The sequence below is a fragment of the Eleutherodactylus coqui genome, chromosome 3 (assembly GCF_035609145.1).
Source record: "Eleutherodactylus coqui strain aEleCoq1 chromosome 3, aEleCoq1.hap1, whole genome shotgun sequence".
Classification (NCBI taxonomy): domain Eukaryota; kingdom Metazoa; phylum Chordata; class Amphibia; order Anura; family Eleutherodactylidae; genus Eleutherodactylus; species Eleutherodactylus coqui.
Genome location: NC_089839.1, coordinates 106,266,070 through 106,290,037, shown reverse-complemented (window position 1 = coordinate 106,290,037; position 23,968 = coordinate 106,266,070). Strand labels below are relative to the sequence as shown.

Sequence of the window (23,968 nt, the reverse complement as noted above, 5' to 3'; positions counted from 1 at the left end):
GTTAATTGTGTTTGGGGCTGCAGGTCAGATGGCTTCCATTGACTTCAATGAAAGCCGTCTGCGTAGAATCTGTGCAAAAATAAAGCATGCTGCGATTTATTTTTTTTTCCCTCCGCCAGTGAAAACTGCAATTGATTTCCGCTCTTGTGTAGGAAGAATCTATTTACTATAGCATGCTGTATTTGCTGTGGATCTGCAGTGGGGAGACACAGCATGGATTCTGAAACAAAAATTCACCCATGTGAATGGGTGCATATATGAATACAAAAAAATTGGAAATTTTTCACCTTCTGCTTACCCTAATTAAAGGGGTTGACCACTATTAGGCCTGCTACACAACTTAAAGGGGTTGTCCCGCGCCGAAACGTTTTTTTTTTTTCCATTACAAAGTGCATTAATATGGCCATACAGAAGTGCTGAACCCCACTTGCTTTCGCGGGACAACCCCTTTAAGCATTCATTGTCCAATATATTTACTACTTTTTATACCTCCATTTTAGAGCTACTATGTCTGCATGCCCCCATGACCAATCAGAACCGGCAGTCTAGAAATGCACTTTTCTTCCATGAAACGTGTTAAACATGAACTATGCAGGGATATCATCCACACAAGTGCATGCATTTATTTGCGCGTGCCTCAGCGCTGTGTTTTTGCAGAATTAGTGATGCTTTTTACACATCTGCATGTTTTTCTGTACTTTTTCCACCTACGGGGCATGTTCATTTCTGCGCGGCAAACAAGACGCACAACTTTTTATTTTTCCAGCAGAATTATGCAGCACATTACACATCTTGCGCATTGTGTGCACATTTGAGCACTTTCCATTGACCTCTATGGGGACATCTGGTGCGCAGAAAAGTAAAGAATGCTGCATGTTTTTATTTTTTACGTGACTGAAATGCGCTGCACTTTTTGACAACTTTTGCTCTGATGATCCTCACAGGGGTCAGCATCCACCAGGCAGGAGCACTGCATGACTGAAAAGCCCTTTAGCCCTAGTCCTTTTCATCCATGATTGTTGCACATGATATTAAAATAAAATTCAAGATGTTTTCTGCCTATATTGTGCTGCCGTCATGTTACAGAATAAGCTGGAAACGACCTGTTTTACTCTTAGGTTTGCGCCATATTTTCCTATTCTTGCACAATATAACCAGCTGTATCCAAAACTGTATGTTTGGCGCTGGGGAGAGATGCGGTGTGAATAAGACAAATTTAGCTGTGCCCTATATTTTAACATGGTCATATTTTTTATATTGTTAACATTTTTCACATTTTTATGCATGAACTCCGATGTGTTCTTTAAATGAAATTTTTTACTGGACACCTGATACTTGTTAGCCTGCATTAACCTTCCTGTATGCACCATTTTCTTTCTTCAATGTAAAGATTGTGAGAAGACGAATTATACCTGATCCCAATGAAGACAGGGACACCGAGGAGGCTTTAAAAGAGTTTGACTTCTTGGTGTCAGATGATACTGATGGTGGAGAATCCAGGAGTGCCGGTGATGGCACTGAATGGGGTAAGGTTGTGTATTTTTCTCACATGTGCTTGTAGTATAGTGTAATAGCACTTCTCTGTATGTCACTTTATTTCTTTCTTTAGAAGGGTTTTCCGGGTAGCACCCGCTGTCACAGCCAGGATACACCGGGGTCGGAGTGGAAGCCGCTGCTCCCACCCCTGTGGAGTTGCTGGAATTTGTAATTGCAGGCGCAGCTCCCATATTGAAAATGTTCAATTTTTTTCTTGCATTATATTTTGTATTAAATGTAGTCCGTAACCTCCACTCTCTTTTTGGTTTGTATGCTCCATTTTTAGTGTGCAGAAAATTAAACTTTCTGCTGGTTGGCCTTTCTGCTACCTGTTGTCTCGTCAATCCTTTCCATTGAAGACTGAAGTCAGACACCTTTCTTTGTTGGGTTTTATAGATGCTTTTTTAGATGCTAAACTTTTTATCTAACATTAGTAATGCACTGCAAAAAAGTAAAGGTAATGGGCTGGATTTATCGATACACTGCCACCAATCAGTAATTTATGAAATTATGTCCCCACCACTATCTTGCCCCTGCCACCCTTTTCCTGATGTAAGCAACATTTGTACGCTTATGTGATGTCCCCCATTGTAGAGAGTTTACATGCAAACATTAGTAATAGTCTATAATATAGGCTTTGTTTTTAGAGCCTTCTTTTTCCCTCTTTGAGATGTGATTAGAGAAGTTAACCTTTTACATGCCCCTGCTCCCAAATGAAATCATTACTTTAAAAAAAAAAAATTTAGGCCTAAATTTTACCACTTTTGTTTATGTATATATATATATATATATAAAAAAAATTCTGCCTGTAAAATGTTTTAAATGACTCCTACTCCCCCACCCTCAGCCTTCATGCTACTTCTCCACTATAAATACACTCCTATTAATAGAAAAAAAACGTATTCTTAAGGTTTATTCACACATGCGTATAATCAGGCCGTGTGCTCTGTGTTTTCCAATATTAGCACATGTCCACATAATAGCCTCAGATGCTATTCACTTGTTTTGGGGTTTTTTTTCTTTCTTTTTTTCACATGACCAATCTCTGTATGCCCTATTCTCCAGTTTTCAGAGACCAGAATAGGACATGCAGTGTGCATAGGCTGTGCTGATCGGAAGGCACATGGACTGGTGTTTAAGCACTGTGTGATACGTCTTGCGCTTGAGTTTATGGGGTGCCGCACACATACGCCCATGTAAATAAGCCCTAATGGATATTTATTTAGGGTATTGCTGTTTATGCAGTCCCTGACAGTATATATTTTCCAATAGTGAGTCTACACTGACAGCCATGCCCAAAGTAGATTTCCGATAATACAAAATGTATTACTTTTTTGCCTTCAATTTAGAGTTTCTGAATTTTCGGATTCATTTTTCCTGGACCCCACATCACTAGCCTCTCCGTTCCTCCAATGCCATGGTTGGCCAGGTCTTCTGAAAGTGCTGGGTTCTGGCGACATTCATTGATGTATGGGTTACCTTTAGACTCTAGTACGTCACAGAACAAATACTCTATAGTAGATGACCATCTAACTGCAGAAGTATGAGTGAGTCTAGTAATGTTGTAATGTTAATGTACACCTTCTCTGCATGCATCGATGGCTGAAAGGATTTCACTAAGTGACAGCATTAACTCAGGAGCACGGTCAGCGGTGGTAGAACAGTAATGCACGAGTCCCAGGTTACATAACTTCATTTGTACAAAATAAATATACAGCACATGGTTTTCAACTCTGCAACTGCAGAATTATCACTCTAGTCCAGTGAGGGCGAACCTTTTAGAGACTGAGTGCCCAAACTGCAACCAAAAACCCACTTATTTATTGCAAAGTGCCAACACTTCAGGGGGCGGGGCTTATCACGACGTATGATTTTTATCGTTGTACTAAAAAGGACATGGTTCTTTCAAAGTAGACAGGGTGCAGATTTTGACTTCTTTTTGGATGCGGAAATGCTGCAGAATGCCCTCAGCGGAAATTTCTGTGGCAAATTTTACAGCATTTCTGCATCCAAAGAGCAGTCAAAATCTGCATGCTACCTATTTTGAAACAGCTCTGCCTAGCGGTAATAGTGACCCCCCCTCCCCCCCCCCCCCCTCCCATAGTGGCCCCCAGTGGTAATGGGGACCTCCCACAGCGGCCCCCAGTGGTAATGGGGACCTCTTGAGACCTATATACTTACCCTCTGCTGCAGCTGATCCCAGGTGCACGCTGTGACGTCAGTGAGCTGCCAGAGGCCTCCTCACCTGTTCTCGCGAAAACTAAGAGGAGACGTCGGGAGATGGGAGGAGGATCCCGGCTGCACACTGACGTCAGTGTGCACCGGGATGAGTGCAGCTGAGTGAATACTGGCAGGGGAGCCGTGGCCCCTACTGTATTCACTAACGTGGTGAGTGGCCAAAAGCTGCTGCGTATACCATGGACGGCGAAAGCAACAAACAGAAGTCCTGAATCATATAAGACTCGGTATATCACTGAAGGGCAGGATGACCAGGCTCAGACTCACGTATTTTGGCCATGTAAAGCCAGCAGAGTCGCTAGAAAAAAAATAGAATGCTTGGACAGATCGGTGGAGAAAGAAGACTTAGCCGAACACGATGGCTGATTCTGTCAAAGCTCATACTGGTATGGATATTGCACAACTCAAAGAAGCAGCTCAAAACCGAAAAACATGGAGTGAGCTTGCCTTTAGGGTTGCCGAGGGTCATGAACAACTAAACTGCTAACAACAAAGGTCTACCCACCTAGCGAGCTGTCAATCGTCTGTTTGCTGGGCTGGTGTTTTCCTACATGTAGCTGATTTCTGCATGAAGCTGCAACTTCCTTCTCACTGCAGTGGCCTGGCTTGATGTTACAGGCAATGTTTTCATTGAAGTAAATTGGTATTTTGCCTGTAATACAAAGTCTGGCCACTGGAGTGGGAACAGAGCTGTCTGCTTTCTGCAGAAATATACTCAATGCACAAGCGCACCTACCCAGAGTGCAGAGGACTCGGACAGTGGACACCGGACACCCACTAATTGACTATTGCTTGCCATATCCTAGGGATGGTCCTATTAGCAGTTTACAACTGGATAACCCCTTTAATACTACAGTATCCTTGGAATAAAGAAATACAAAAGAAACTTGTCAATTGAACTTAGGTTCTTATTGTCCACATTTGCAGTCATATTTTACAAGTTAAGACTACAAGAATGCCACATTGATTACTTGAACTCAATTTTTTTTTCAAGTGACACTTTTTCAGTGTAAGGATCTGGCTTCATATTGTACAAATGTAAGCGCTGCTTTTAATACCCATTTCACACATTAGTCTAGTTTTCCATTAGCGCCAAACGTCTATTTTAACATTTAGTTTTCCATTTTAGTTTCGTTTTTAATGTTTGTTTTTAGTGCTCTTTGTTGTATAACTAGATTTTTTTTTTTTATTAGCTGGTTAGAAAAATGTTAAAATCTTAGTGAGATAAATAAACTATTTATAGGAACCAATTGTGCTGTAAGTTCTCTGAAGAACAGGCAGAACAGACACTTTTCTTTCCATTACTTTTCTTAAATCTACCATATTGAGTTTTTTGGCTAGGGCTTAATGGCAACATTCCGGCGCATTAGTGTATGTGACCACAGTGGTGTACAAAGGTCATCGGGCTGAATCTAGCCACACCCAATCAGATTCAGTGTAGTCACCTTTGTCTAGCGGTAAAAGGCTGTTTACACGGAACAATTATTGTGCAGAATTCTTTCAAACTAACAGAAATGCACGATAACGCTGGTCAACAAAATAAAACTTTTTTTTTTTTTGTCATCATAAACAAAAATACATTTCTCTGGACCAAACTTTCATGCTGATTGCAAATATGCTTTGTTTTCTTCTATCACATTCAGCTTTTGAAATATGACAATCTATGATTTTTAGGGATTTTATGTAAATTTCAGAATATTCCATAATGCACCTAAAGTAGCATCCTGCACACTTATCAATTCAGTCAATTTTAATTCAGATTATACTTTTTACCAAACAAAACATTAAAATCGATGCGATTTTATGATTTTTCTGAATCCTCACGATTCAACATCCGGCAGTAACCTACACATCTACATCATGCTTTCATTCCTGAATCCTTGGTAGCAATTTTCTATCTGTTTGAATACCTTGGTGAAACCACTCGCCTTGCTCATCACTCACTGCTCCAAAGGTTTTGGCGAAAAAAGTTGAGGTGGGATGCAAAAAATGCCTTTTCAATGACCTAGGACATCCCATTTTCTGAAATGCATAGAGTGACTTTTTGAGCACCAGCTTCATTAACACAAGACGTAACATTTCCCAGAAAGTTTTCAAAAACCCACCTATATTTTGAATTTTATATCAAAACCTCTCAAATTTGGGTACTGACAAAAATGCCTTCCTTCAATTTTGCTACACTGATCTTTGGAAATTTCTCTGAAGTCCAATAATATCGTGGCAATAACACAATGGGCCATCAAGAGTAAAAAAAAAAAAAAAGGTAAGTCTTTATGCCAAAAGCTGGGCCTTATCTTTTGAGAGAGATAAGTCCTTAATCAAATCACTCAGCTCTTCCTGGGTAAAGGCCCATTTCAAACGATTGAACGTTTTAGCGATCGTTTTGCATAAAGTACTAATGGACACTAATGCCCATTAGTACTTTATCTGCTTCATTTGCATGCAAATGAGCCTCCTGGAGCTGTTTCATAACTAAACAGGTGGTCTGAGCTCTGCAATTAGCTCTATTGTTCTGGCATAGGCTGCTAAGAGAAAACCATGTTCTCTCTAGCTCCTGTGGAGAGAACAACCTGCGGTCTGAACAATGGTTTTTAAAAAATCGACTAAAAATCATTGTTAAGATGAAAAGTACATGATGGTAGCATTTACACGCAACGATTATCGCTCATGTGCCATTGTTTTAACACATTTTGAGCAATAATTGTTGCATGTAAATGAGCATTTAAATGTTTTCTGACTCTTCAACATCAGACTTTAAGTCTTAATCTGCAGGATCTTCACCAGTAGGGGCATGCATATCAAATTCAGTTTCTTCCTCAATGGAATCCTATCCATTCACTGGAGGTACTGGAATTGGTAGTGAGGCATCATGAGGAACTCGTCTAATTTGGATAAATGATTTTATGCCTGTTTTTTTTTCCCCTAAAAGCCAATTGTAGTAATGCTGCAGAAGTAGCGATCCTTATGATGCTTTGGCTCCCTCCATATCATAAGTGTTGCAAATGGAAGTGAAGCCCTGCGCCCATGAAGCCAATCACGCAATCCAATGGAACATACTGAGCAAATGTGTGGACCCCATGATTTATCCTGATCACCTAGGTCACACCCCAAGTACAATTTGTCCATTTTTGAAAGATGTGCAGTAATTTTACGCCGCTGCCCTGAACCTGTAAATGAAGCACAGAAATGGCAAAACATGTCTGGCTGATTTTTGCATTTTCTAGGCATGCCAACAAACTTATGACAAGGGAAATCCAATCTGAAATGAGAAATAATATTGATTACATAATACTCATATTACAACCAATACTGAAACAATAGATCTCATCACAAAAACTAGTTGTGCTACAAACAAACTGAGAACAGATTTGTAATCGGCACACAAACTATTTAGTTCACCTGAAACAAACTTGGACAAAAAGTTTGTTGGCCAGTGTAATTGTCAAGTCTAAATGCGCAGGCATAGTTTAGCATTCGTTTTCTTTTCATTTGTCGCTCACTTTCAACCACAATACAAAGCATCGCTGGTTCGCTGACTTCTCGCTGCGCGTAAACTCTTCCCGCTCAGCGCTTCATGTAAATGTGACGCGCAGAGCGAGAAGCAACTAGTCAGCAGTCGTTTAGCTGACAGTCGTCCCATCAGCTAAATTCCCATGGTGCTGACTACTAGCTGTCTTCATTAAGGCTTCCTAAGATTACCTGAAGTCAGAATATACGTTTATACCTTTTTTCTGTATTGTTGCTTTTTGCTGTAGTTTTGACTTTTTTAAAGTTGACAAGCATTAAAATCGTGTAGAAACCTGGGGAAAGTACATATATAATGTTTGTGTTCATGTGACTAGTGCTTGCCCCTTCTTGGCAAAAAAGAAAGAAAAAAAATATGCAGGCGTCTCCTTCATTCCGTTATTGGTTTAAACCACTTTTATTGAAGAGGAATGTGTTTGATTTCTTTCACTATTTAGAAAAGGAAGACCAGTGTCCCATACCGGAGTCCTGGAATATCGATCAGGGAGTAATAACCAAACTCAAGGAGCAATACAAAAAGGAGCGCAAGGGGAAAAAAGGGGTGAAGAGTAAGTGGAAAACATTGCACTTCCAAATCATCAATCCCACCTCTCTCATATCCTCCCTTCCTTACAAAGCTATTTTTTCATTTTTCTTTCAATGTTTTCCTGAACCACTTACTCTTTTTACTTTGCTGCTCCTCCTCTTTTTCCTGCTGTTCACCTTTTAACGGGCATTAGAGCTCTGTCATCTTTTAGACAAGTGAGACCCTCTATAGAAGTAATATGGTTATCGTGCTTGGTGTGTGATATCTGTTGCTTTAAAGTGGAACTAAACTCAGTTTTCTCTGAAGGCATATTCCCATGATAAAGTTATGGCATTACCTACTGATATGCCCTAACAATGTGATTGGCGAGGTCTGCTCTCCAAGCCCATACTGCTCCTGAATACAAAGTGGCCAATGTCCCTGCAGCAGTTCTCATGCACGGCAATATGTCCGGCCATCAGCCAGCACCGCTGGTTTCATGACCTGCAAACTGGACAGCAACAAACTTTTTAAAGACTCTTGAAAAGTGCCATGGAAGCAAAATTTGTTCAGTCTCATTCAGGACCTTTCTGCTATTGAACATTGTTATGCGCTATAACTGTGGACAACTTTTTGGGATACATCATATGCATTACTGATATACTTTTTTTTCTCTTCTCATATTTGTTTTTGGGACTAATCAAGACATTAAAGCAAATATCTTTTTAGATTTTTTTTTTTTCTTTGTAGAAGTGAAATCATAGTAAACTTCTAGCAGTTGCATTTTGCGGGTTTAACAGTTGGGCCTAGAGGCTGCAGGAGGATTGCCAGGAAATCCGTGCACATAGATGAAATTTAGAATGTGACATCTAAAAGTGGCAAATGGCTAAAACCGTTTAAAGTGCCTTAAGATCTTATGTTGCCATAGCCCATTCGCTAGACAGTTGCTTTTTATGCCCCATCAGAAGCTCCTTGTTTAATTTTAAATGGATTGTCCAAGACACATTTAAAAATGGTGAAAATAACAAGCAAGCTTGCACTTTCTTCTCTTGGCTCCTCCCATTTGCTGCGCTGCCGCTCAGTCCTCTGTGTCCGGCTTTGTTTATAGGGTATAGTCAGCCTGTGCATGAGGCGTGTCGTGGTGCTGCAGCCAATCGCAGACTTCAGCATGCAAGCGCTAAGGTATGTGATTGGCCGCCTGTGACCTCCCGTAAACTGGGAAGACCCAGAGCTCTTGGCGCTGGAGATGTGGGGAGCCAGAAGAGGTGAGTGTCAGCTTGCTTGTCTTTCTATATTGGGGAACCTGGTTTTTGAGGAAATAAGTACATATGAAGCAAAATCGTTCATTAGAGAAAGCCTCGTGTGGCGGAGAGTATAAACTCTCGCTCACGATCTGAAGCTTGCAAGTTCAATCCCCGCTGGTTCAGGTAGCCGGCTCAAGGTCGACTCGGCCTTCCATCCTTCTGAGGTCGGTAAAATGACCTCGGTGGTGTCATTTTACCAGCTTGGTGGGGGGGTAATAAATAAAAAAGAATTACCTGAAAGCGATGCTGAATAAGTTGATTTGGTCTCTCCATGTCACAGGTAGGTGCTTGACTAGTGGAGACGCCACTCTGTGCCTCACTACGTCTTCTAAGGTTGAGGATAGGGTCTACGATTTGAGTTTGGTTTCACTTTAAAAGCCGCATACTTGTGTTCCATTAAGTGTACAAAGCAAACAATTCTTGATACCTTTTAAAACATAACCCTTGTGATCCTTGTTTGCTCTTAATATTGAACGCTCTCATTTATAAATTGGCAATGGCACCTCTGTCCTAATCTGTCAACCACAATGTTTAATGTAGACTTTTGATTTCGAACTGACGTATAAGGTTCACTTTACATTCACTAATGTATTTGTGCACACACTGATGCTGGAATAAGAATTTTTAGTGATTGGTATAAAAGTCATGGAGCTCTTTCTGCCCGGGAAAAGACAAGTGAATTTTGCATTGTGCATTGAATATGCATTATGTTTTAAGATCATTGCAGTCCTCATGCTGCGCAGAGACCAGTTGACCATGCCAGTCAATCTGTATGATCATCCAGTCCCAAGCATTACATTGCATCATAATATTGCAGAGTGTACGTTTTTGTACAGTACTTTGAATTTTACCTGTAAACCTCTTTTGCTAATGTCTCCTGTACAGGTAGTATATGCCAGTAGCTAGTAAATTGACATGTAGACTTCAGCTAGTAAGGAGTAAGGGATCTTTCATCTGATCTACACTCTGAGAATAATTCATCATTGCTGACTATTTGAAGTGCTAGAGAAAGTCCTGTGTCAGTAATACTAGTTTTACATGCAAAGTACAGAACATAAAGCGGGCTTGTTCAGCTGGTTAACTTGCAAATTGCTAAAATGTATATGCGTAGTTTTCCAAAATTGTTCTGGCCGTACAGTGGATGTACTCAAGAAACACACTGTCAAGAGATGCAAACCTATGCAACTTGTATGCTTACACAGTTGTATGCCTGACCTTGACTGCATTATCACCAGACACGTTTCAGTATGCACTGATCAGCTATAATACTACAACCACTGATAAGTGAATAGCATGCGATCTTGTGATAGGGGGTGGTATGTATTAGGCTGCAAGTCAACACTCTGTTTTTGAAGTTGTTTTGGATGCAGAAAAAAAATTGAGTGTTAGGATCTAAGCAACTTTGACAAGGGTCAAACTGTGATGGCCAACGACCAGATCAGAGCATCTCCAAAGTGACAGGTCTTGTGGGATGGTCCATGTATGCAGTGATTAGTAGTTGCCAAACGTGGTGAATGGAAGGAAAATGGGTGAACCAGCAACTCCCAAGGCTCACTTTTATGCTCGTGGGGAGTGAAGGAGAGCCTGCCTGCTCTGGTCCTTCAGAAGAGAGGACTGTAACACAGATTGATGAAAAAGTTAATGCTGACAGTGAGATGGTGTGAGAACACACACTACATCATAGCTTATTGTATATGGGGCTTCATAGCTGAAGACTGGTCAGACTGGGGTCATCTTGAGTACCCTACCACCTTAAAGGGTCTGTCCAGTGTTAGAAAAGCTTTCTTCCAAAAGCAGCACCACCCTTGTCCATAAGATCATGTATGGTATTGCAGCTCATCAACATTGGTTGAATGGGAGCTAAGCTGAATTACCAGACACCACCCACGGACAAGGGTGGCGTTGTGTTTGGAAGAAAACAGCTATGTTTATTTAACCTGGCATAACACCCTATAAATGCCTACAATGAACATCAGAAATGAATTCTGGAGCAATGGTTGAAGGTGAATTGGTCAGATGAGTCACTTTTTCATCTATATCTGGGTAGCTGGACGTGTATGCGTTGCTACCTGGGTAAGAAATGGCAGGATGGCCTGTGGAGGCAGTCTGATGCTGTAGCCAGTGCTCAGCTGAGAAATCCTGAGTCCTGCCATCTGTATGGATGTTACTTTGGTCTGCAAGAATATAGATGGCACATGTCAAAGTACCTCCCTACATGGCGATGCTAATCCATAGCGGCAGTGGCCTCTTTCAGCAGTATAATGCCCCCCGCCACACTGCTACAGTTATTCAGTAATTAAGGAAAATGATAAGTTTCAAGGTGTTGACTTGGCCTCCAAATTTCCCAGATCTCAACTCTGTAGAGTAATTGTGGGATGTGCTTAAAAAAACTAGTCAGGTCCTTGGCATCACGTAACCTCCCGGAGTTAAAGGATTTGCTGCTAACTGCTTTTTGGCAGATCCCATAGGACACCTTCAGAGGTCTTGTGAACTCTACGCCCTGACAGGTCAGAGCCGTTTTGGCAGCATGAGGGACCTGCACCTTATTTGACATTTAGTATAACTGATTGGTGAATATCTGCATACTTTTATGGCATACAGCTTTATAGATGTAGGGTAAAATTATGGAGAAGTTGGCTGAAGAAATACTGATCAGTTAGCGGTATAAAAATGTGTTTGCACTGTTCACTCTGGCAAAGTGTGATAAAGTGCGCTAGTTATGCCATTTGCTAGTATTACTAAGCTTTTTCTTTTTTTTTTTTTATTTATTTTAATCTTTCAACTTTTTTTAAATACATTTCTGTATTCTCTGCATACCGTTCTTCTGAAATGGTTGATGCAAATGATTGCTTACAGCATTGGATAGTGGATGAGTAGAAAATGGCAAGATTACATACATGATACCCTTTAAAGGGATTCTGTCACCAGAGTCATGCTTCCTGAACCGCAGGCAGCATGAACCTGGGACTGGTAAGCTCATTATCTTCTGTATGTTGGATTCTGCAACGCTGCAGTGTTTCAGTATAAGCACACGTTGAAGTTTGACTCGGCTAAGCTCTGAGTCACGGAGGTGGACCGCATCAGCCTCTGCAGACTGACAGCTCTCTCCCTATACACGAAAGGGGAGAGAGCTGTCAGTCTGCATGCTGTAGGTGGGGAGAAGCCCCACATGGCCCACCTCCCTGACTCGAAACTCAGCTGAGTCTAACTTCAAAGTGTGCTTATACTGAAACCTCACAGCATTGCACAACCATTGTACAACCTACACGGGGGCACTATGTGTACATGTCCTGGACTCACGCTGATTGGGGGTCAGGCAGCAAGAACTTGGTGACAGAATACCTTTTTAAGTTTTTTAAAAATGGAGGTTAAAATAACAAAACTTATTCCTGAAATGACTTTTCAGCAGTTTAAGATACGGGCTCCCTGAGCGGTGAGTCTTTGTCCCATGACCGCATCGCCTGTTTCTCTTTTGAAAGTTATTTAATAAGTCATATCTTTGTTAATTAAATGATGCAGACCTTTTCAGTGACTGATCAGGAAGGCTATCTGTCCAGGTGTGATTACACAAGTACTTGGCTTAATATCACAAATGCACCCCATGGGTTTTTACTCCATTATCATTTAATGGCATTTATTGCCAACTTTTCTTCAAGAGTTGTCAAGGATGACTGTAAAAAGCAACAGTATGCATAAAGTTTATTGCACACTTCAGATTTCTTGGTAATCATGTAATTCAAATTTGAGGTTGACGGGTGCTTTTCAGTCTTGTGCTGCAGTTTGGGGGTTATTTAGCAGATAGTTCCTATGAAAGTTGCCAACAAAAGTGAGTTAACATTTGTGTGTTAAGGGCCATTGAGCTAAATGACAAAAGTTAATGATTTCCATATCTCTCTCAGAAAATTACCATTGTAGTTTAAGTGCAGGTTGTTGGCGAACAAATATAAACTTTTTCTAAAATGTATTTGGCTGCTGGTGAACATAAGGGTATAAGGTGCCTATCACATCCCTATAGAGCTGGTGTAATGTGTTATTTAGGCTTTAAAAGTTCATTATCGGACACTTCTCTACAGCTGAACCGTGTACTAGCTTTATCCACCTAGGTAAGATCTCCTTTCCTGTGGCAGTTTCCTTTAGGGTGGATTCACAGGTGGCCTAAAGTTGTGCCGTAGTCCAATATCGCTGTGGAGTTGCTGCTGACTTTTGAAGGGTGAATTCTAGAACTAAGGGCCGTTTTACATGGGCAGATAAATTGTTCCGATTGCTGTGATCCAGCTACTGAGTATCATTCAATGTAAACGCCCCACCTGAGCGACGGATGAGACTTCTTTCGCTTCTCGTTCGTTCAGTTTCTGCTTTAAAAAAACTGGCTGACTGAATCGGCCCGTCTAAACAGGCAGCAGTTCCCTTATGAATGACTGCCTGCTTACTGTGAATGGAGGCGGAGAGGCTGGAATGCTCCCCGGCTGATCTGCCTTCATTCACTAGCCACGATCATTCCTGTATAAAAGCGCTGGGACTACTGTCGTGTGTGTGTCCGACAGATCGCCCCATGTGAAATGGCCTTAACACACATGGAAGACATGGATTTCTGGTAAATTTGTTCACGGTATAAAATGACACCACATGTGAATCCATACTAATGAGCTGGTTGTGGGCGTCTGGCTGCACCAGTAGTTCTTACTCAGGGTAGCTGGCGGCATACAGACTTTTCTGTGCAGTTTGGTGTTACCTGGTTGACTAGGTATTCCCCTCAAGATGTCAATTTGCTCTAACCAGGACTGTGGTCATGGAGTGTGAGGAATGGGCCCGCCCTAGTGCTTTTAAAGGGGTTTAAAAGTGTTTAATAGCAGTGTTTAATACAAGTTGTCCTTTGGGCGGCTGTGTGTTCACTGGGGTGGGGGATACAAGGTAACAATCTGTTGGGATAATTGCTCCTTATATTGTCTTGTTTGTGAGATTTCCTGTGTCTGCCTAGGTCTAATTATTTTGCGGTGCTTACATATCTGCACTTGAGATTCAGCCTTTCTTCTCTGTTCAGGGAGCAGGAAAAGGGAATCCCTGCGGACGAACGGCTCCGTCTCTAGTCCGGAGCCGAACAACTCCAAATGGACCCATTGACTATAATGAGGTCTGCTCAGCTACCCAGCTTTTGGACGGAAAAAAAACTGTCGCAGGCTCCAACGTAGATGTGAAGCCGGCCTTTCATGAACTGAAATAATTAGATGTTTTAGGCTCTGCTTACACCTGAGGGTTTTCACATTATTGATGGCAGGAATAAGCGCAATCAGTAGGCTCCATCTGAATTTGGCTATGCTGTAAACACATGGTATGCCTCCCATGCTAATGTGACCAGAGCTTTGGCTGAGTTTATGGGTTTATAGATCTGTGATACAGAAGTTGTCAGTATTTGGTTTGTCAGCGTTAAAAGCCTTTTATATCTCTATTTTAAACCCCTTTACGTGACTGGACTGTTCACATTCTTATAGTTAATGGATGGAAAGCTCGGATTGACTTCTACATATGCTGCCCCTGTGGCTCCGCACATTAGAAGGCTTCAACCAGTACTTACATTCAGGGCCTTGTTGTAGACAAGTAATACTGTGTTTTTTCACCTTTTTTGCACATTTCCTAAATCTGTAAACAAAATCTCTGCTAGCAATGACATAATATGATGAAATGGCTTATTTAGTACCCGTAGTAATGACTAAGATCCTGTAGAGTAAAGCACATTTGTTGATCTAGGAAATGTCTTGGACCAGTGGTCAGACCTTTCCGTTTCTTAAAGAACGTTTTGTCCCTAAACTTATAACAGGAAAAACCTCAGAAGAAATGTCTCAGCCTGTGTCCCACATAAAACAATCAAAACAGGGATGTGGGAGCATGTTGGAGAAAAGTGCAGGTAAGTGCCAACCCGGGTACGAGGACGTAGATGATGGAATTATGCCTCCATTCTGACTGGCTGCCATTAATGTTTTTCATTATGTATGACATGGAATTGCATTTACTTTGGCTTGTATTGGTTCCCTGAAAAGTTTTTGCCTTGGAATGAAAACATCTCATGTTTTTTTGGGTTTTTTTTGTTTTGTTTTTTTATTTTATTTCCTTTTTAAATTTCAAAGCTCCACAAGCTTAGAATTATTTTGCTCCACTGGAGTCTTGGCTTTGAGGCGACACTTGTTCTCATGATTTAATGATTTAAGTAGTATACGCCTCTTAAATATTTTCTATTCTTGTTGTTGTTTTTATTTTTATTTTTTTTTGCTGTGCTTAGGGCCAAACCGATCTAAGCTTCAGGATATGTTGGCGAATCTTCGAGATGTTGATGAGCTGCCATCATTACAGCCCTCGGTGGTGTCGTCTTCAAGACCTGCGAGCTCAAGACTTACCGAGCAGGAAGTGAACCGAACAGATGAAGGTTAGTTTGCTTCTAATTAAGATGGACAAGACCATCACTATTACATAAGGGCCATTTCTGGAAACATTAAAGTGAAATTCCCACTTGTAGCCACCACAATGATTTTATGGAGGAACTGTATTATGAGTAGTATATATTAACCCCTTAAGGGCCAAGTCTTATAAATATACGGTGCTTGGTCCTGGGCTTTAATATTGGCTGATAGCAGAAGTACGGCGCTGGATTAAAGCTCCTGCAATCGAGCAGGTCTGATCCTCAGCTGTCAGACAGTTTTTAACTGCTTCTCCCTTCTCTCCAGGCTACATAGCACTCAACAAGTGTTATATACTAAAGAGTGAAACTGGAAGTATTACTTCCACTATGCAACCCGGAAATCACATGACTGTCGGGTGTCCTCTGTCACAAAAGAGCTTCACGGTCCTAGCAGACCTAGATCATCTGTTAGTGACTGCTGTCACTACAGAGGGGTGTTTTTACCTGTAACTTGGGGCTTCCATGGATGGGAAAAGTATGAAATAAAAAAAGACAATGAATGTCTCTTACCCTATCGACAGAATAGGAGATTTCCATTTGATAAAGGGTCTCACCCCCTGTCGTTTGAAGAAAATGGGGGTCTGGAGAGTTCCTGAATTAAGCTATGGTCACATGTGCTCCACCGCTCCATTTATTTCTGTGGGACTATTGGAGAGAGCAGAGTTCAGGTGCTTGGCTATATCGGACAGTCCTATTGACATGATTGGAGCAGCATGTGCGACAATCCCTTCTTTCCCTTGTAGACACTCTGGACCCCCCTTCTCCCATTCGGTGTGGGTCCCAGTGGTCGGATCCCAATGATGACCAGGTTCACCGCAAATTGGCTGCAGTGCAATTAATTTTATGCGACAATCCCAGTAAGTGCCCTGCAGCCTGTTTGTTAGTGGGGTTGCCAGTTCATATAACTATACCGGTGGCACTGTTAAAGGAAGAACTGGATGGATTGTCCTGTACGTGGTAGAATTTGTAAGCTTTAAAGGTTTCATAAATGGGAAAACAATAATTGCCTATTTTCATAGCTGAAATCACACAGCACTGTATTGGAAATTTAGCTTGATTTCTTTAGAAACAATGGAACCCCCTTCATCATTCCTGAATGCAGCATGGTCACCCTGATGTCCTGGGTTACAATATATGGATGTTTCATGCACTGCTCTGCATGTAGGCAAAGTCTATTAAGATACAATACACGGATAGCACACAGACTGAAAATTCTCCTGTCTGAATGGACCCTTTAGAGCTGAGTGTAAAAGTGACCTCTGCAGACATGTAAGCTGGAGGAGTAGAAAGTTCTGGCCTTCCATTTGTTGACTCTCCAGTGAACTAGCAGATGAGAATCCCTAACTACAGCTGCATACAGCAATAATAGTAATTTCTACTAATAAAATGCCGTAGGCTGCAGGCATGATGGGTTGACTAGTAGGAGGTATGAGCTGTTGGTGCTTGCGGCAGATCTGCACTCGTGATTCATCGGACTCCTCCACACGTTGCAGGAAGCCGGTTTCTAAGCAACGACCCTCCATACGTTTTCCTTCTCTTCTCATCTTAAACGAAGCATCTGTCACATTTTGTTGTGACTGTCACTATATTATAGCATCTTTGTCAAGCTGTTTGAAAAAAGACACCTATAGGAGCGTTTGCTCATACGGAACCTGTTAATGTCTTAAGACGTTGCAGATTGTGACAAGCATCTTATTACATTGACAGCCTGCTGGAAAATACAAGCGTACAACGTGAGCATCTTGTATCCGTGACCCCGTCCTCGTGTACAGAAGATATGATTTAGGAGTGAACAAGTACTAGAATTGAGGTGTTCCTCCCGGCAGTGGAGATTTGTATCTTGCTGCGGAGCGTGCAGGAACTGTGCAATCTCTCTTGCAAGCTCCAACACTTCTCCCTCCTTTTCTGACACAGGAAATGGCCATTTGACATTTCCTTCCTGTCAGCCATATTATGCCGCTCCCATCACTCTCTGTTCACCTTGACAATTGTTCACCTGTTTATGTGTTAGAAATTGATGTTTTAAAGGCTGTCCTAGATTTGCATGAAACGAAAAGGTAAAATGAGTTTTAAGAAAGAAAAAAGGGTCAATTTTGTAACATAGTATATATTGCATGTCCTGATCCCTTTACATCGTATTTGAGGGGGGAAGGGAGGCATTTAGGTTTTAGGTACCCGGTGAATTTGACTGCAACATAGGCTGTAAACTTTGTTTTGGGACTTTCAGGTCACAGTAACTTGCTGCCTGCAACACAATTGCATTGACTTCCATTTCTTTGTGACGTTGCAAGGTTGCACTACAGTCTTTGGCAGCGTGGTCTGTGTCACAGGCAAAGTCACCGAATGGTCTTGTTTCCTATTAATTAATATAAGTATATAAATGTTATTTAAATTGTGTTTCCTGCAGTCGAAGCATTAACGTTTCCACCATCATCCGGAAAGTCTTTTATCATGGGAGCAGATGAAGCATTAGAGAATGAACTAGGATTAGGAGAATTGGCAGGACTCACAGTGGCTAATGAGGCGGACTCTTTGACGTATGATGTAAGTATTGGGGTTCAAGATGGGAACTTTCTTTCTGAAATATTCACGTGGACTTCAAGGGTTCCTCCTTTCACTTCCATTCTTACCCCATGCAAATAAATATTGAGTACAATACACTTTATAAAGATATGTTTAAGTTGCACAGTCCATCTCTACTTAAAGGGGTTGTCCCGCGCCAAAACGTTTTTTTGTTTTTTTTGGCTTGTGTGTAATGTACGTTTGACTACTTTACATTTTCTACACAGATTGCAAACAACAAGGATGCTCTTAGAAAAACATGGAATCCGAAGTTTACTCTTAGAAGTCACTTTGATGGAATTCGGGGACTTGCATTCCACCCAACAGAGCCAGTCCTTATAACAGCATCAGAAGATCATACATTAAAGATGTGGAACCTGCAAAAAACTGCCCCTGCAAAAAAGTATGGCTTTCATTGGTTTAGATAGAATTTATAGCTCTTCTTAAACATAGATGTTGACTTTTCCACAAATAACTTCTGTTACCCAACACGCGTCTTCCAGATGTGATCATGTTAGCAGGGAGGATCGGTGAATGCCGCCCCCTCCCTAAACGCATTAAGGACATGGCCTATTTTGGGCTTAAGGACCCAACGATTTTTGGGGGGTATGTTAATTTCCACTTTTCAAGAGACATAACTTTTTTTTTTTTTTCCATCGACACGGCTGTATAAGGGCTTGTTTTTTGCATGGTAAACTATTTTTTATTGGTACCATTTTTGGGTGCATATTGTTTTGGTTTTTTGGGTTTTTTTTTTTGTAAGAGCAGGTATTACATCAATTCTGCCATTGTTTTTATTTTTTTTTAACAGCGTCAAAGAGCATGAATGACACAATACATTTTTTCTGCAAGTCAATATGATTAGAATGATACCACAACTATTGTAATTTTTTTTTAGATTTTTCCACTTTTGCACAATAAAAGGGCAGGTGTGTTTGTTTTTCCTTTTTACACTATTTTGTTTTGTTTTTGTGTTTTTTGACATTTTTTTTTTTAACCTGATCCATACCAGCTATGGTAAGGCATTGCAGGACTTCTATACTGCAATGCCTTACCGCATGCCTTATTGCAGGACTTCTATACTGCAATGCCTTATCACTTGTTATAGCGATCGTAGGCAATGGCAAAGCAGGATGCCTGTATCTAGCATCCCGTTGGCATGGCAACCCGTCGGCCCTCTCAGATTACATCAGAGGGGAATGACCTAAGCATATAGATTTCAGCATGTACGGGGGTTAACTCCGGGGGTCGCTGTCCCGATGCACCCCTGCTGTTGCAGCGGGAGGCTGGTTATCAGTAACAGCTGGTTCCTGCTGCCGGATGCTACAGGATCTCTTCAGATCCCGTGACATCCACATGACGTAAGGTTACATGACATTAAGTACCATCCTGCCATGACGTAACCTTACGTCCTGTGGCGTTAAGGGGTTAATAGAGGAGACAATTGTTGTGTAGTAATGGGAATTGCATCTCTGGTAGCAGTTTTAGACTATGGCTTCTTCCCGTTGGAGAAACTATAGTCTTAAAGTGTCCTATGTCTCCATGACTACCACTGGAAGTAAAGTGATCTGGCTTAATGGAGCCCTCCTCTGACTGTATGGACGCTTTAGGAATCCAACCCTCTCCACATACCCTTTTAAGGAACTTGGTGGGGTCCCCTATCTATGTGCCAGAACGCAGAAACGCTCTGGAGGACAAGACTTGTCCATGCACTGTGGTGAGCCATTGATTGGAATAGTGGAGAAATGAATGACTCCCAGTAATGGCTGATTGCTGGGAGCTACAGAAACCATACCATAATGGTGGCTTCACCTCTGCGCTGGACCCTTTGGTCAGGGGTTCCATCACAGATCCGGCACAAAATATCAGCATGCAGTGCTTTTTCTTCCAGTAAAATGCCAGGTACCGAATAGACTCCATTATTAATTTGGTGCTGTTCGGTTCCGTCATAAGACGTACCAGTTCAGACGGGATCTGAATGACGCAGGATAACTGAATCCTCACTGCAGATGTGAAAGCACCCAAAATTGCAAAACTGTAAGCTGACACTCCGGGTACCTTGAATCCGCGCCATGGAGGCAGCAATCACAGGCTGGCATTGAACAGACTAAATCTGCAGATGGTGAAACGAAGGCTTCGAGTTTTCAGCTTTCCTGTTCTGCCATTTGATTTTGAATGAACAGAACCCCTTCAAACTGTAGGAAGCAAATGTCACAGTAACTGAACAATTATCCATGGCTTAGAAATTGGTCCAATGTGCTTTTATAGTGTTGGCATCAATTATGTCATTACTCTCTGTAACTGAATTTCTGGTAGCCCTCGGTTTATTAACATTAAAGGCCTCGCCTCTACTTGGCTGCAGTATCTAACAGCATGCTCCACATTGTCACTGAGGCTTGATTAGAAAGTCAATAGAATTGACTAAAATAGTCTTTTTAATGGATGTTAATGGATATTATGACCAGCAAGTCACGTAAAATACTTCCAGGCATTGATTATGCTGATCTTAAGAAAAAGCCTCAAAGTTTAATTCTGTCTACTATTGTAAACCAATGGCAGCCAGAGCCTAGAAGCTGTTTAGGTCTTGTTAAATATGTAAAAGCAATATGGTGCAAGCATCGATTGCATAGGTCTTCTAATCCTGACTGCTTGGATAGTGATGTCAGTCAAGGGCTGTTCTAAGCTTGTACTCTCCTATTGAAATAAAGCACTTTGGATGGAAATGGTCACTAACTTTTCTAACAACTTGATAGCCAATAGGATAGTTAGCAAATCTGCTGTTTATCTTAAATGATATTTTTGTGCTGAAAAATCACCTTTCCTCCTAGCTGGTTGTCCACTGCTGGCTGTCTAATGATAGACATTAGAATAGGTGTGGAAGGGGGATGCGTCATTGAAATGTAAAGGGCAGAAGGAAGGAGAGACTCTCACAAACTGTCTGCGGCGAATGTGACTGTTGTACCTTGTTTTAGCTACAGAAATCACATCTCCACTGCTCACTCTAGCTGTACACTGATAATTTTAGGTCTGTATGTGTGTTGGGCATTTCGAGACTAGTATCTCTGCAGTTCTTGGTGTACAGTCTGTAGAAAATAGTACAGCAGGCAGGCTGCTCCAACCAGTTCCGAGAGGACTGATAATCAGATATGTACCCCGAAGAGAGGGAAAATATAGGATGCAAGTCCCATATAGCCATATATCTGTACACATGGCAATGTTTTCTGAAGTTATCTGAAAAGCTAGGTACACATGAAGTGTAGTAGCACATCTTGCTGCTGAGTGACAGTGGCTTTGGCAACTCTTCCGGTGACAAGTCATTCATGTTACTAACTGTTAAAGGAAACCTGTTATTTCTGAGCAGTGCCATAGCTAAATAACGGTGCTATTTGGGGAGCCAGTGGAGAGCAGGGGGGAGGGGTGTTAGTGTTTTTGTTTTTTTTTCTTAAATAGTCGCCCACTCTTCCAATCCGGGGTTGTCATCTGGTGAAGTCTGCATGTGGCACAAAAATCTGACTCTCTTCAAATTGCCATGCAATTCCTCTTCCGTCTGACAACGCAGGAGTGGGTGAGAATAAAAAATGCATCCTGCCAGCTCCCCAAACACCAGTTGCATGCTTTTATTTTTTTGGCCACATTATGACCCCCCCCCCCCCCCCCCCCTCCCCCCTATTACTTTATTGTTCATGGATGTGGCTGTGTGAGCACTTGTTTTTTGCGGGGCAAGCTGTACTTTCTTATTGGTACCAATGTGGGGTACAACTTTTTGATCACTTCAGTTTTTTTCAGTGGCAGAATAACGTGTGTGTGTGTGTGTGTGTGTGTGTGTGTGTGTGTGTGTGTGTGTGTGTGTAATTTTTTTTTTTTTTTTTATATATATATATAGTTAGTATATTTCCTATGTTGTCTACTGTGTGTGGTATTTATTTTTATATTTTGAAGTGTTACAGTTGTGTCAATTATAATTTTAGGCTGGGTTCTCACAGGGCGGATTCTTGGTGGAAATTTTGCGGTTTGGCCGCAGTGGAAAAACGCGAAATTTCCGCCGGAGAACCGCCGCTGCAAAACCCACGGCGGCTTTAAAGCGGCCTGGCCGCTCGCTCTTCCACTGCTGCCTTCGCTCCCATAGAGAAGAGAGCAGACGCAGCGAGGGGAAAAAATGGACATGCTGCAGACGGCAAATCCGCGCCACAGCAGCGGCTTCTGCCGGCTTAGCCACAGCGAATTTGCCGTCCGTGTGGACGAGATTTCTCAGAAATCTCGTTCACATGGCTGACTAATCCCGGGTTAGCAGCCGCATGCAGATTTGCCGCGGCGAAATTCCGCACGGAATTTCCGCGGCAAATCCGCCCCGTGTGAACCCAGGCTTAATGTATTAGGAACGGGGTTTTTGAACTTTTTAATTATTTTTTTTTTTCTTTTGATATTTACATTTTTTATTAAACCTGTTGTTTACTTTGCCCCCTTAGAGTACTTGCGATTGTTGATCATATGTACAAATATATACTACAATTCTTCAGTATTGCAGTAGATTGTATTTTTACCAGTAGCCTTTTAAGCCCTAACACACTATTAGTAATCTGTGCATAAATCCTAGTAATTTAGAGTTAACCTTTTGGTTCTGTACTGGAAGTGGCTGCACAGGTGAACTGTGTATTTAATGTATTTTAGTTCCGCAGTTTATGTGCTAAACTAAAATATAAGAACTGTTTAATTCTTCATTCTAAATCATTGTGTATCTATTGTGTATCTATTGCTATATTTATGTATGAGCTTTTCCTAAAGTTTTACTTTTCCATCTTAGGAGCACTTCTCTTGATGTGGAACCAATATACACCTTCAGAGCACACAGGTAATAAAACATCAATCACTTGTGGGTTTTAACTTCATGCTCAGTATTTCATAATCTTTCACCTTGGGTCAGCTTCTACAGGAGCACTTAAACAATGTTAAGCCCTACTGTCATAATCACACCCCGGTGGCTAGTGCATACGGTGAAGGCACCACTTGTGGATGCCCACATGCACTCTTAAGGTCGTATTTACATGGCAGAGAAAATGGTGCAAGTTCAGAGCATTTGCGCGATGCACAGAACACTCGCCATCTATCGTGTTTCCCTGAAAATAAGACACTGTCTTATATTAATTTTGCCCCAAATGAGGCAGTGTTTTATTTTTGGGGAGTGGCTTATACTCTCCTAGCTGGTGGAGTCTGGGTCCCTCGCACTGATCCCTGGCGCTGCGTCTGGCTGCTCTGTATTGCTCAGCATTGACATAGCATTCTCTTCCTGGTAATAGGGCTTTGAATACCTAGCCTCCAGCAAGAGAGTGCTGTGATTGGCTGAGCAACGGTGCTCATAATCCAGTCACAGCCATTGAGTGATGTCATTCACTGAAAGGCTGTGAATGATCGAGCACAGTGCGAGGGACCAAGACGCCACCAGCTAGGTGAAGATTGCGGAGTTTTTTTTTTGTTTGTTTGTTTTTTGTTTTTTTTTATGTAGTTTAGCTAGGGCTTATATTTCAAGCCCCCTCTGAAAATCAGAGTAGGGCTTATTATCTAGGAAACGCGGTATTAACCTATTGTTTCCATTGGGTTAATTTATACAGGTCCAATTTTTGTGCGATTCAATGTGCGAATCGGGATTGCAATATGTAGTGCCTTGCACAGCACACGGACAGGGTGTTTCTTTCTGTGCAATGCCATTAGTGCCCAAGAACCTGGGGCACATCTACTTATCAGCTGTGGTAATGCAACCTTAGGGCTTATTCACAAGAACTTAATTTCACCACGGATTACACGCGCGCAATGTACATGTGCATAATACATGGTAAATGTAGTCAATGAAAG

General features: G+C 41.6%; 1 protein-coding gene across 3 annotated transcripts in view; it reads left to right on the top strand.

Annotated features, from left to right (window-relative positions):
- Nucleotides 1–23,968, top strand: part of STRN (striatin) — an 85,218-nt gene that overhangs the window by 49,485 nt on the left and 11,765 nt on the right. The window contains exons 7-13 of one of the 3 annotated variants that reach the window (XM_066595933.1): nucleotides 1,391–1,526; nucleotides 7,737–7,847; nucleotides 14,924–15,010; nucleotides 15,383–15,526; nucleotides 17,967–18,103; nucleotides 18,349–18,524; nucleotides 22,923–22,970. In XM_066595933.1, the coding sequence (XP_066452030.1) occupies nucleotides 1,391–1,526; nucleotides 7,737–7,847; nucleotides 14,924–15,010; nucleotides 15,383–15,526; nucleotides 17,967–18,103; nucleotides 18,349–18,524; nucleotides 22,923–22,970 (839 nt within the window). The remainder of the gene's footprint in view (nucleotides 1–1,390; nucleotides 1,527–7,736; nucleotides 7,848–14,923; nucleotides 15,011–15,382; nucleotides 15,527–17,966; nucleotides 18,104–18,348; nucleotides 18,525–22,922; nucleotides 22,971–23,968) is intronic. The other 2 variants (XM_066595934.1, XM_066595935.1) reach the window with 2 other exon arrangements.